The sequence below is a fragment of the Mesoplodon mirus genome (assembly GCF_964341445.2).
Source record: "Mesoplodon mirus genome assembly, chromosome: 7".
Taxonomy (NCBI): Eukaryota; Metazoa; Chordata; class Mammalia; order Artiodactyla; family Ziphiidae; genus Mesoplodon; species Mesoplodon mirus.
The window spans coordinates 1,365,780-1,380,229 of record NC_138983.1 but is presented as its reverse complement, the minus strand read 5'-3'; the positions used below and the strand labels follow the sequence as shown (position 1 = coordinate 1,380,229).

The following is a 14,450-nucleotide window of genomic DNA, read 5'->3' as shown; positions in this document are numbered from 1 at the left end:
AAAACATACTAAACCCAAAGGTACTCAAGCAATATCTTCAAAAACCTGATGAAAACAAAGTCTGACCCAAGAACAGTACATGTGGACACAACATCATTCAAGTACAAGAAAATAGGCAAACAGTCCCAAACAGAACAGAAGTCCAGAACTACAGCACCCAGGCCCCTTGACAAAGCAATAACAAGATCCATTCCATCGGGATTGACTCACATCAAAGAAGAGTGATAGGAGAGGCACTGGTGGGAACCCAGTAAGACGGGGATTAATATTGAGTAATTTACAAATGATGATCACAGCAGAGACCATCCACAGACGCCTTGAGTGGAAAGCTGTAAACTGCACAATCTTCTTCCTCCCCAGTCTAATTCTTCTCGTATCTTCCAAGGGAGTGAGGAGATTAGCCATGAAAGTTGATATCACAAAGTCCTTTTGAAAATTGTTTCTCCTTTACTTGGTCTGCATTATTCCCATCCTGTCTTCCTGTTAAGGAGGGGCTGGACCCCTCCTGATTTTCCCTTCTTCCCCAAGAGGGAAGACGCACACAGACGCACTTGAAAGGTATCCATGCCTGCGTGTATGTCCTGGAAACACACGGTGTGGCTTTTGTTGTTTTTATTTCAGATTCACATGCAAGTTGTGCTAAAGATTTTATTTCATTCTTTTCACTTGCTGAATATTATATTGTGAAAATTCAGCCACATTTCTTTGTGTAAACCCAGTTCATCTTCTCTCTGGTCTGTAGTTTGCCAGGATAAGCCTGTACCGATCTCACTGACTGTCTTGGTTGTGGACACCGGCAATGACCCCACTTGCCTCTCCAGGAGCCAGGGCCCCGAGCATCCGCCTGTGAGGTTCTGGCTCTGAGTGCCTGCCTAGGACGGCCGTGTTTCCTTCACCTGTAAAGGGGCCTTGGAGCCACTACCCGTCTTGGGGATCTGTTGTGAGCATCAATGAGGCACTTCTCAAGGACACTTAGAGCATCCCCGACACATAACAAATGTCACCTGTATGCCCTACCAGCATTATTGTCCCGGATTTGTAAGGCTCTCGGGTGCCGCATCCCCACTGTCTCTGGCCTCCTCGCCTGCCCCGCCCTGACCCAGCCCTGCCTCTCAGGGCCCAGGCTCCACATCTGGGAGGCTGACTCTCCTTCCATTGTGATCCCTGGGACTTTATGCTTCCATATCATTTCAGAATTGCTTGTTCAGCTCCTCACAACGCCTGCGGGGAGTTGTTAGAATTGGCCGTGTAGGTCAGTGTGGGGAGAAGGGCATCCTGTCCATCACGACGTTGAACCAATGCCGGTGCTCACAGTGGCCCGTAGATTACTCGAGGACAAGCCTTGCTGGGGGCGATCCTGGAAGCCGACACTTGTTCTTCTGCATGGGCTGCTCACCGCAAGCGAATCCCTGTTCTGAATATTCTCACTTGGAAGCCTCTCTACAAGCCTGCAATGTTTCTTGCTCAGATAAATCAGTTAGCATTTTACCATCTTTGAAAAAAATGCTCCTTTGCTCTCATTGTTCTTTGGTTCCAGGTGATAGAGGAGTGAAAACCCACGTGATCCCCCCACCAAACCCCATGGGACGCCCACAGCCAACGTGACCGGGAAGTGCCTTCCTGTCCCTCTTCCTTTTTGCCTCTGCTTCTAGTAAATTCTCAATCTGGAGCCTGCGGACCATGGATGGACATCAGGTCTGATATGTAGTCTTTAAACTTCTATGCCACATCGTGTGTTGATGTGCATACATGTATAATTGTCTGAAGAGAAGCGTATTAGAATTTCAAAGAGGGGTATATGAAGCCAATGTACTTAAGAATGGGTCTGCAAGCGTGTTCCCCAAAGTGGAGCATGAAAAGGATTTTAAAACACGTTTCACCTTCACAAAGATGAATAGTAACTAACATGCAATACGTGACTATACAGGAGCATTTGTACAGTATACAAATGCATGTCTTCCTGGGTGCAGCTCAGAAGCTGTTTATCGATGGGTGACCCTCAGGAGGGCAGAGGCCCCTGCTGTGTTGATGGCTTAGCCTGATGCCCTAGGAGCCCCCTCCTCACCTGCTCAGGCCTGAGACCCACTTTGCAGGACTCAGTGAACCGAGCAGTAATCAAAGGACGGAAGCGATTGAAGGCCTAATCTAAAGAACACCCCCCTCAAGTAATAATAAGTCCTCCCCTACCCTGGGGAGGGAGCTCACCCAGGGAACGTTATAGGGGTCTGCTGGACAGGTCAATCCGTTGTTTCATGTACCTGGATACAAAATTTTCTATGTAAGTTCTTCAAGGAGGAAGAGCTGCCTCTGCCTGGGGGTGAGCTGCTTCCCATCCTGTGGTCCAGCTCTTGGGAGGTCCTGGGGCGACATCGTGTGGCCGCAGGAAGAACAACACAGCCTCTGTCCCTGCCTGAGCACAGATGCGGTATTTACACCCATGTTACATGTGGGACAGCCTTGCTCTTAAAAAGCGTTTGTCTATGGGAAACCCAGCCTCCACTGGCATCCTGAATTTTACCTGTCCACACTGCCACTCTAACCCTAGACACAGAGTGTCTGAGTGGGTTTTTTTTTAAGACTCAACTATATGATGCTTCCTATAGGGACTCATTTCCGATTCAAGGACACACATAACCTGAAAATGAAGGGAAAGAAAAAGATACTCCATGCAAATGAATAGGGGTAGATATACTTATATCAGAGAAAATAGATTTTTTTGTCAAAAACTGTATCAAGAGGGGCTTCCCTGGTGACGCAGTGGTTAAGAATCCGCCTGCCAATGCAGGGGACATGGGTTCGAGCCCTGGTCCAGGAAGATCCCACATGCTGCAGAGCAACTAATCCTGTGTGCCACAACTACTGAGCCCGTGCACCTAGAGCCCGTGCTCCACCACAAGAGAAGACACCGCGATGAGAAGCCCACGCACCACAACAAAGAGTAGCCCCTGCTCGCTGCAACTAGAGAAAGCCCGCGTACAGCAACCAAGACCCAATGCAGCCAAAAATAAATAAATGAATTAATTTTAAAGAAAAGACACAAAAAAACTGTAACAAGAGACAAAAAGGTTATTATATAATGGCAAAAGGATGAATTTATCAAGAGGATATAACAGTTGTAAATACAGATGCACCCAACATCAGAGCACCTAAATATATTAAGGAAATATTAACAAATCTGAAGTCAGAAATAGACAGAAATGCAATAATGTTAATGAAATTCTATGCCCCACTTTCAGCAATGGATAGATCATCCACACAGAAAATCAATAACAAAACATTGGACTTGAATTACACACTATATCAGATGAACTTAATAGATATCTACAGAACTCTTCATCCACAGAAGCAGAATACACATTTTTCTGAAGTGCATGTGGAACATTCTCCAGGGTAGATCATATGTTGGGTCACAATAAAAGCCTCTACAAATTTAAGATAGAAATCATATCAAGTACCTATTCTGACCACAACAATATGAAACTAGCAATCAATAACAGGAAAATGGAAAAATTCGCAAGTCTGTGGAAATTAAATAAGACACTTCTGAACAACCAATGGGTCAAAGAAAAAATCAACAGGGAAATCAAACAATATCTTGGAACAAACAAAAATGGAAACACAACACAGCAAAACTTCTGGGATGCAGCGAAAGCAGTTCTAAGAGAGCAATTGCTATGGTTTGAATGTTCACACCCTCCCCAACCCCCAGGGTCCTTTACTGAAATCCTAGCATCCAGTGTGATGGTATCTGGCAGTGGGGTCATTGGAATGTGCTTAGGTTATGAGAGTAGGGCACTCATGAATGGGATTAGTTTTCTCATAAAGAGACCCCACAGAACTCCCTCACCCCTTTCATCGTGTGAGGACACAGCAAGAAGGTGTCACCTATGAACCAGGAAGTGGGCCTTCACCACCACCACACCAAATCCTCCAGCACTGTGATCTTGGACGTCCCAGTCTCCATAACTGTGAGAAATAAATTTCTGTTGTGTATAAGCCACCCAGTCAGTACTATTTTGTTAGAGCAGCCCAAATGGCCTGAGACAAAGCTTATAGCAATAAACTCCTAAATATATTAAGCAAAATATATTTTCCTATGTTAGGAAAAAGAAAGATATCAAGTAAACAACCTTTACATCTCAAGGAACTAGAAAAAGAAGAACAAACAAAGCCCAAAGTTGGCAAAAGGAAAAAAATAACAAAGATCAGAGTAGAAATAAATGAAATGGAGGCTAGAAAGCAACAGAAAAGATCAACCGGACCAAGAGTTAGGCTTTGGAAAAGAAACAGAATTGACAAATATTTAGTGATATTAACCAAGAAAAAAATAGAGAAGACTCAAATAAAATCAGAAACGAAAGAGGGGCCATTACAACAGATACCACAGAAATAAACAGATCATAAGAGACTACTATAAACAATCATACACCTATGTCGACTGAAGAAACATGCACAAGGCGAGAGTTGTGAGTTAAGTTTTATTTGGTGCAAAATGAGGACTATAGCTCAGGAGACAGGCTCTCAGTAGCTCCGAGGAACTCTCCTAAGAAATAGGGGGAGAGGTCAGTATATAGGCGATTTTTGTGAAGGGGGTACATGCAATCAAGCACACATTTTGGCAGAAGTTTGCTGCTAGTTGTGAGGATCAGATGTCTCAGTTAATGATTTTAGTGCTTTTCTAGATAGGAGAAGATGCAAGAAATTGGGCTTGTAAGATCTTCTCCTGAAAAATATCTAACTCTCTGAAGGCCTGTTCTGCCAGTTTTTCCCAGAGCACAGAGGGCCTCATTCTCGATCTCCACCCTAAACTCCTTTCAGGGGGTGTTGAAGGTCAGTGACTACAGTGGCCAGTGACTTCATTCTTGTAGAACCAGATGGGGAGTGACAATTTTTAGTTGGCACCAACAAATTGGAAAACTCCAATGTGTATTTTTTCAATACCACCAAACAAGTCTTTAGTTCTTAGTGGTCACTAACTGGGTATCCCACAAATTTAACTCAATTTCATTCTGACACTATCTATCTGGAGTTAGTGTCAGATCCCAGAGGCTAAGGGCTCAGTCCTACCAACTGCCCACTTTCAACTTCAGACACCAATATCAAGTCCAGGTTGTCACCTGTGCTTCTAACTGATTGGTTATAGAGCAGGAGTTCAGCAGACCTCTCCTTGGGGTTGATTAATTTGCTACAGCAGCTCACAGAGTTCAGAGAAACATGTTACTTACTAGATTACTGATCTCTCATAAAAGGGTATAACTCAGGAACAGCCAGATGGAAGAGATGCACAGGGCAAGGCGGGTGAAGGGGTGCATAGCTTCCATGCCCTCTCCAGGTGCCCACTCTCCCTGAATCTCCTTGTGTTCATCAACCTGGAAACTCACTAACCCTCGTTGTTGAAGAGTTTTTATAGACCTTCGTCCGCAGCTCCCCGCTCCCCCTTCCCAGAGGTCAGCGGGTGGGCCTGCAAGTTCCTTCTGATCACTAGACTTTCTGATGACTAATCCCAGCCTGAGGCTCTCCAGGGGTCCCATGTGAGTCACCTCGTTAGCACACACTCAGGTGCTAATGAAGGACAAACACTCCCATCACTCAGGAGATCCCAAGGGTTTCAGGGGCTCTGTGCCAGGAACCAGGGACAGAGACCAGATGAACATGGCAATGGGGGCGGTAAAAGTCAGACCCCAAATACCTGTCAACAGCAGGACCCGCGGGGGCTGGCGTCACGGAAGGAAAACCCAGAGCCTACTGCATCCTGGCTCCATCCCTAGCTGCCCCTCCTCTCAGGAGTGGCTCCCCCACCTCTGAAATTCCTTCAAGAGCTGAGACGCAGGGCCCCATGCTCCCTCCCCATCCACCCCTCTGCCCTGCCCAGATGGTCCAGGTTTGATCCTGCGGGTCTCCTTACCCCAGGGGCGAGGAAGGGCCATCGGCTCCTGGAAGTATTCACTGGCCAGCTGACCATTGCTAGAATGATTCCCCACCCAGACAGCTCACCTGCCCGGCGATGCACTTTATACCCCATGCCGGCCAGGTCTCTGTAGGTCCAGCTGCTGAAGCAATTGGATGAGCGTGTAGGGAACGAACTCCTGCCTCACACTCACCAAACGCAAATTGAGTTTGAGATCCATCATAGAACTAAACGTAGAAACAAAAACTAACGCTCCTATAAGGAAAGCTAGATTTCTCCAGAGGGGTCAGAAGAAGGCACTAACCCTCAAAGATAAAAGTGTTAAATTGGATCATGAAAGTAAAAAACATTTCCCTGTCAAAGGATGCTATTAAGATATCAAGACAATGATGAAGCAAACTAAATACTAGGAGAAAATTGATAGATAGATAAATAGATGGATAGATAGATATATAGATGATAGGTAGATAGATACATAGATAGATGATAGATAGATATAGTAGATAATAGAATAGATAGATAGATGATAGATAGATAATAGATAGGTGATAGATGAGAGGTGGATAGATTGATAGATTGTTGATAGATAGATGAGAGGTAGATAGATGATAGATGGATAGAAGATAATAAATAGATGATAGATAGATAATAGATAGATAATAGGTAAATGGATAATAGATAGATAGATGATAGATAATAGATAGCTAGATAGCTATAGATATATATACACACACAGTTTATTTAGCTGGAATTTATGAAGAATTTCAATAAATTAATCACAAAAAAAGAAAAGCAAAAAAAAAAAACCGCAATAAAAATGGACCCCAAAATTGAACATTTTTCCAAGAAAGTATATAAGTGGCCAATAAACACATGAAATGGTGCTCAGCAACCCTAGTCACCAGAGAAACACAAATCAAGGCGCACATGAGACATCATTACACACCACGAGAATGCCAAAGATTTTTTAAACCTGTAAATATTAGGGAAGACGGGGAACCACTGGTGCTCTCAGGCATGGCCGGCAAGGATGAAAATGGTGTGAGCATCATGGAAACTGCCAGTTTCTTATAAAGTTAAACCTCCCCCGCCTACGCCCCAGCAAGCCCACTCCTACATGTATAAGCAAAAGAAACAAGACACGTGTTCACAAAAGACTCCTATATAGATATATGTGTATGTGTGTAAACATATATAATTGAATCACTTTGCTGTACACCTGAAACTAACACAACATTGTACATGAGTTATACGTCAATAAAATAATAATAATGAAAGAATGTCTGTAGAAGTTTCATTCATTGCAGCCCAAAGCTGAAAACAATCCAGATATCTGGGAACAAGAGAATGAATGGGGTCCCACCGGAGCACATTTTCACCTGGAACACTACTTGGCGATTTTAAATATATACACATCACTGATACACAGGGTAAGATGTTGAGTGAAAGAAGCCAGGATATATGCTTCACAGTCCCATTTATGTGCCTCCAACAACAGGAAAAACCAGTCAGAAGAAAGGGAGGCTGTGGGGCTGGGGATTGGCTGGAAGCAGGGGAAAGTAGACCCCCTGGATGACGGAAACAGTCTATCACGACCAGGGTGGCGGCTACATCAGAGCACGCTGAGAAAAACTGGTGGGCTCGCATATTCAAAATATGTGTGTTTCACTGGATGTAACTTTCACCTCAATAAAAAAATTAAAAGCGACTTTCTAGGAAACGAGGGTCCATTAGAGAGGATGGCTAACCAAAGGGTGGCCGATCCACTCAAACTATTTTCACAGCCTTCAGAGATGGTAAATGTGAATTATGTCCGTTGACTTGTGGAGTTTTTATAAAAACTGACTGAATAGGGCTTCCCTGGTGGCGCAGTGGTTGAGAGTCCGCCTGCCGATGCAGGCGACACGGGTTCGTGTCCCGGTCCGGGAAGATCCCACATGCCGCGGAGCGGCTGGACCCGTGAGCCATGGCCGCTGAGCCTGCGCGTCCGGAGCCTGTGCTCAACAACGGTAGAGGCCACAACAGTGAGAGGCCCGCGTACCGCAAAAAAAACAAACAAACAAAAAAAAACTGAATAAACTAAAAAGCATAGGAAGAGTAATAGGAATTTGTGAAGCCGGGTCCCATGAAGAGAAAGAATACCGGGTCTAATTCCTGTTTTGGGGGTGGTTAGCCAAGAGGAGGGGGGCAGGAAATGAGAAAAGGGGGAAAAGTCAGGACACCCTGAAAGCGAAGTGCCTCAAATCTTGCTTTTGAAATTCAACAAAATATTGAGACTGGTGGTTTGGATGCAGGAACTATAAGTAGTCTTATTTTTCTGCTCAATACTTTTATTTACAGAAATGACACCAATTGATTTTTTTTTTTTTTTTTTTTCTTTTTGCGGTATGCGGGCCTCTCACTGTTGTGGCCTCTCCCGTTGCGGAGCACAGGCTCCGGATGCGCAGGCCCAGCGGCCATGGCTCACGGGTCCAGCCGCTCCGCGGCATATGGGATCCTCCCAGACCGGGGCACGAACCCGTGTCCCCTGCATCGGCAGGCGGACTCTCAACCACCCAATTGATTTTTAAGTAGAGAAATATAAACATTAGAGCCGGGGACAGAGGATCTTTATCAATGAGCAGAAACTGCAAAGCCAAAGATGGTGACTCACTGCCCACGGGTGACCGGATCTCAGGGGCTCCCTGAGCAGGGAGCTCAGGCTCTGTTTACGAAGAGAAATACCTTGAGGAAGAGGCTGCCTTTAGAAAGCAGAGAAGCAGAACTCAGCTTGAGCTATTGGGAGCTCATGGGACGGCAAAGAGTTTGAAAATAACACTTGTGCATTTGAAATAAGTAAACACATAAGAGGAAGTCATCATGTGTTGAGTGTAAACACTGGCAGGTATACAGAGGCTCCTGGGTCAGGAGGCTCCACACCTGAACACCTGCCCTCTCTCCCCACCTGCCCCTCTGACCTACTCCACCCTCCACCCACCAGAACATGGGCTGTTGTGGCTCCAGCTGCTGTCTCCCCATCTGCTGCTGCAAGCCCATGTGCTGCTGTGTGCCAGCCTGTTCCTGCTCCAGCTGTGCCAAAGGGGGCTGTGGCTCATGTGGCGGCTCCCAGTCCAGCTGCTGTGTCCCCATTTGCTGCCAGTGCAAGATCTGATATGCTGACCACAGACCTCAGGTGGTTCCAGCTTCCCTGGCCATGAGTGGTGACACATCCCATACCCCCAGTGCACACTTCTCAGTCCATCCTCTCCAGGAGTGATGCAGCCTGAATCTTCAGGACCAGAGATCCTGATGGAGAAGGGGGTCCCCCTCATACTTTCTGAGCCATCTGAGGATTCACTGCCACACGCATAACTCAGAAGAATCTTCCTCCTGCCCGCTGAGCTTTACCATCTGCAGGCTCTTCAGGAGCTAAGCCACAGAAAACCCACCCATCATGCTCCAAATGGGGCACAGAGCTGTTCTAACCATCTCCTTCCTGGCCTCTTACTGCTGGGTCCTGATTCTCATATAACCTCAGGGCTGGCGCTCACCACCCAGAGCCTGGGGGCCCAGATCCACTAAATACCCCTCCCCTCTTCCCTGACACCGCTCATTCTGATCCTTGGTCAACAAATTCTATTCTGGACTTTGTGAAGCCTCTAAATAAATTCTCAACAACAAGCCTTGTCTCACTATGATTCTTTTCTTACAGCCTTTCTCAGAAGAAACATTTCTAAATGTCTGGTGCACCATCAGTGGTAGCAGAAACCAGGGTGTGTTGGCAATATTTACTAAAATTTAGTACATGTACACCTTTTTATTCTGTACCTTGAGTTCTCAGTATTTATCCAGAGTAAAGGATACTGGATGTTCATAAATTTTGTGGGCAAGTTCAGTTAACACAAAATTATTTTTAAGACGATGAAAGTAGCAACCACCTAAAATTGAATGACTGAGACTTGTTTATATGACTTATGATATATTCTTTGGGTGGTTGTACAGACAACCAGTACAAATGCCTGTGGGATCTTTATAACCTGGGGATGTGGTTTTGTTATTAGGTAATGAAAAAAAGTCACAAAATGTTATAAGCATGTGATCACAACCATGCATGCCCAACCCAAGAGATGGATGAGGTAAAGTTTCCTTAATCTTTTTTTTTGGCTGCATTGGGTCTTAGTTGCAGGATCTTCGTTGTGGCTTCTCTCTAGTTGTGGTGTGCGGGTTTTCTCTCACTAGTTGAGGCACATGGGGTCAGTAGTTGTGGCACGTGGGCTTAGTAGCCCTGCGGCATGTGGGATCTTAGTTCCCCGACCAGGGATTAAACCCATGACCCCTGCATTGGAAGGCGGATTCTTTACCACTGGACCACAAAGGAAGTCCCTAATCTTTTTATTTTTCATTTTTAAAATTAATAAACTTTTTTAAAATATGCAGATTTGGGACACTATGAGCATTCTTTATTCTGAAATGGGTGGTGGTTACACGGTACAAAAGTTCAATGAGCTGTAAACTTTTAAGGTAGGTATACTTTCCCACCTCAAATCAAAAGCAAAACACAAAAATGAAAATAAATTATGCAGATGTTCTTAAGTCACATGAAGAAATAGATCACATCAAGCCCAATGTTGGATGTCAGAGAAAAATCACTTACCTGGTTTTGCCAGATACAACACCATGAGGTGAGCAGGCACCTCTAGCCCTAAGCAAAGAGCTCGCCTCTACATTTAGTTTTCCGAATATGCTGCTCCTCCAGGAACTGCTGGCATTGTCAACACCAAAGAAGAGTGGGAAACTTTTCATGAGGAGCCTGAAACCTTTTGTGAGACCCAATCCTGTCTTCCACAAACTCAAAGTTACAAAAATCTTTGGAGAGACAAGAGTGGCGCAGGCCAAGAACACTGACAGGAAACACCTTAGCAGGAAACACAAAGACTGCACAGCCAATCACCAAAGGGGCAGTACGTGTCAGAGAGGGCTCTGCAGACAGGATCAGTGTGTTCCAGGGGCAAGGAACACCGAGTCCAGTTCCCTCTGGGCTCAGGAACACTGACCCAGCATCATTCACTGGTGATCACCATCAGCCAAGTAAACTTGTAGGGAGGGACCTATCTAATGGGGAAAGAAGAGTCTTTCAACAAATGGTGCTGGGACAACTGAATACCCACATGCCAAAGTATCAAGTTGGGCCCTTATTTCACACCATACACAAAAATTAACTAAAAATAGACCCAAGACCCAAATTTAAGTGCTAACACTATGAAACTCTTAGAAGAAAACAGAGGTGTAAATATTCATGACCTTGGATTTGGCAAAGCGGTCTTAGATGTGACACCAAAAGCATAAGCAACAAAAGAAAAATGGATAAATTGGACTTCATCGAAATTAAAAACATTTGTGCTTCAAAGGATATCACTATGAAAGTGAAAAGACAACACAGACTGGGAAAAAATGTGTGCAAATTGTATATCTGAAATGGGCTTTTATCTGAAATATACAAACGTAACTTTGCCTGATGGTGATTGCCAACGATTTCCTCTCAGGAAATTGGACATAGAGGGAAACTTCCTCAACTTGATAAAGAACATCTACAAAAACCTACAGGTAACGTAATACTTAATGGTAAGAAGCTCAGAGCTTTCCCACCACGATCAGACACAAGGCAAAGATGCACTACTGTCTCACCACGGCTTTCCAACATCGTCCTGGAAGTGCTAGCTAATGCAATAAGACAAGAAAAGGAAATAAAAGGCACACAGACTTGGAAGGAAGAAAGAAAACTGTCTTTGCTCACAGGTGGCACGATCACATGTGTAGAAAATCCAAAGTAATCAATAACAACAACTCCCAAGGACAGACCGCCCCCCTCCCCATCTCATGTCCCCTGCCTCTCGTCTGTAGAAAAGTTTTAGCTTCCTAGGCCTTCCCTAAGTTCCAAAGAGCTAATTTAATCAGAGAGGTGAGAAAATGCGGAAACAAAGGAAAACAGTCAAGCAAGACAAAATAAGAGTTTAGCCATAAAACAAAGTCAAGAACTTTAGTTCTTCCTTAAGGGCTATAGATAATATCCTGAGCCATATCTTTGAGCTGTTTTGCAGATACTGAAACCCCCACCAGGTGGGAAAAGTTAACTGCATGCTGACCACCAGCACAGAAGCCCCAGAACAGCTGGAACCAAAAGGTTGATGATTGAGAGTCTCGAAACATCACCCTGTTACATCACTATCAACCAATCAGAATTGTGCGTGAACTGATCACCCACCCTGGGACCCCCTCCCTCACAGAGTCTTTAAAGACCCTTCCCCCAGGAATTCCCTGGCAGTCCAGTTGTTAGGACTCCACGTTTTCACTGCTGAGGGTGTGGGTTCAAACACTGATCAGGGAGATAAGATACTGCAAGCCATGGCCAAAAATAATTAACTAATTAATTAATTTAATTTAATTTTTTTAAACAAGACCCTTCCCTGAAAGCCATGGGGGAGTTGAGGTCTTTTGAACATGAGCTGCCCATTCTCCTTGCTTGGTGCCCTGCAGTAAATGCTGCACTTTCCTTCATCACGACCCAGTGTCAGTAGATTTGCATTGCTGTGTGTTGGGTAAGTGGACTCAAGTTTGGTTCGGTAACCAATACAGAATTACCATGTGACGCATCAATTCTACACCTAAGTATATACCCAAAAGAATTGAAAGTAGGAACTCAAACAGGTATTTGTACACTCTCATTCTGGCAGCATATTCACAATTGCCAAAAGGTGGAAATAACTCAAGTGTTCAACAGATAAATGGGTTAAAAAAAAAAGTGATCTATACACACAATGGAATATTATTCAGCCATAAGAAGCAATGCAGTTCTGATATATGCTACACCATGGATGAACCTCGAACACATTATGCTTAATGAAATCAGCCAGACACAAAAGGACAAATATTGTTATTATTCCATTGTTATGAAATGTCTAGAAAGGGAAAATTCATAGAGACAGAAATCAGACCCAAAACCACCAGGCCTGGTGGGAGAGGGACTGAGAGTTATTGCTTAATGGGGACAGAGTGTCTGTTTGGAGTGAAGAAAAACATCTGGAAATGGATGGTGGTGATGATTACACAACATCATGACTGTACTTAATGCCACTGAATTGTATACTTAAAAATGGTTAAAATGGTAGATTTTATGCTATGTGTGTTTTATCACAAGTTTAAAATTACTTTAAGATGACAGATGAATAATAAAGTAAACCAGAAAGTTTATTTAGAAATTAAGATTCCCTAAGTAATCCCTAAAAGAGGGGATCCTAGAATCGGGAGTGAACAGGGGCTGTCTCCCCTCTACCCTGAGCTACATGGTGATGGAGACTCCTGGGGAGAAAAGGGGCATCAAAGGCACCTTCACGTAAGTGAGGGTCTGGGCTTCATTTGGGGCTCAGTAGAGAGAACAGCACACACCTAAGAACTGCAAGTGTCCCATTCCTAGAAAATTCCAGAAAAGCTAAAAATTCTGGAAATTACTTTCCATTAATAACTGCAAGACAACCAAAAAAAATAATAGCTGCAAAACAAAATGGCAAGAGGATAAATATAGAAACACGAGAAAGAGGATGGTGGGTAGAGCCAATGAGAGGCCAGGGACAAGAATCGTGCATGTGCACAAACACACACACACACCAAACACACACACACACTCACTCAATGTGCCCTGAGAAACGGCACAAACAGGAAGTAGGAAGCCAGTATGTGGTCAGCTTGACCCTGGCAAGTATATAAAGACTCCTAGCCCAGAAGGCTCCACACCTGAGCACCCACCCTCTCTCTTCACCTGCTCCTCTGACCTACTCCACCCTCAACTCACCAGAACCATGGGCTGCTGTGGCTGTTCCAGAGGCTGTGGCTCCAGCTGCTCCGTGCCCGTCTGCTGCTGCAAGCCTGTGTGCTGCTGTGTGCCAGCCTGTTCCTGCTCCAGCTGTGCCAAAGGGGGCTGTGGCTCATGTGGCTGCTCCCAGTCCAGCTGCTGCAAACCCTGCTGCTTCCAGTCCAGCTGCTGTGTCCCCATTTGTTGCCAGTGCAAGATCTGGGGCTCTGACCTCAGACCCCGTTACAAGTGGTTCCAATCTGAGCTCCCATGGCCATGACCAGTGAGACACCCCATATTCTCAGAGCCCAGAGCCTTGTCCATCTTTATCAGGAAAGGCATCACCTGAGACTCTGAATCTTGACAGAGCCAAAGGGCCACCTCATGCTCTGTCCCCATCTTGGAGTCCCTCCTCCACTCTTACTCCAGAAGGCCCTTCCTCATTTCTGCACTTGTGTCTGCTGCTCATCGGGGTTTGAACCAGAAACACCCACCACTTTCCTCACTGAACTCCAAGGATCAGTTAGTGCTGTTACTGCCAGAGACCTACCTATCTCCCTGTCCCCATCACCTCTCTTCTGCTCCATCTGTAATACCTGAGCTGTGCTGCGTCAGGGCCCCCAGGAGGTAGCTAATGCCCCCCCTGCCCTGGGGCCACCAGGTACCCCCAAACCATCTCTCCTCTTCCCTGGGCCTTGCCCCTGCAACACCTGCTCA

At 45.1% G+C, this 14,450-nt stretch overlaps 1 protein-coding gene across 1 annotated transcript in view; it reads left to right on the top strand.

Annotated features, from left to right (window-relative positions):
* The window catches only part of LOC309807496 (uncharacterized protein), a gene marked incomplete at its 5' end in the record, with an annotated part of 29,514 nt that extends 15,458 nt beyond the window's left edge, over window positions 1-14,056 (top strand). Inside the window, 2 exons of the mRNA XM_082627199.1 lie at window positions 8,889-9,016; window positions 13,845-14,056. Coding sequence (XP_082483325.1) covers window positions 8,889-9,016; window positions 13,845-14,013 — 297 coding nt within the window. The 3' untranslated portion in view covers window positions 14,014-14,056. The remainder of the gene's footprint in view (window positions 1-8,888; window positions 9,017-13,844) is intronic.
* Between the last annotated feature and the right edge of the window lie 394 nt (window positions 14,057-14,450).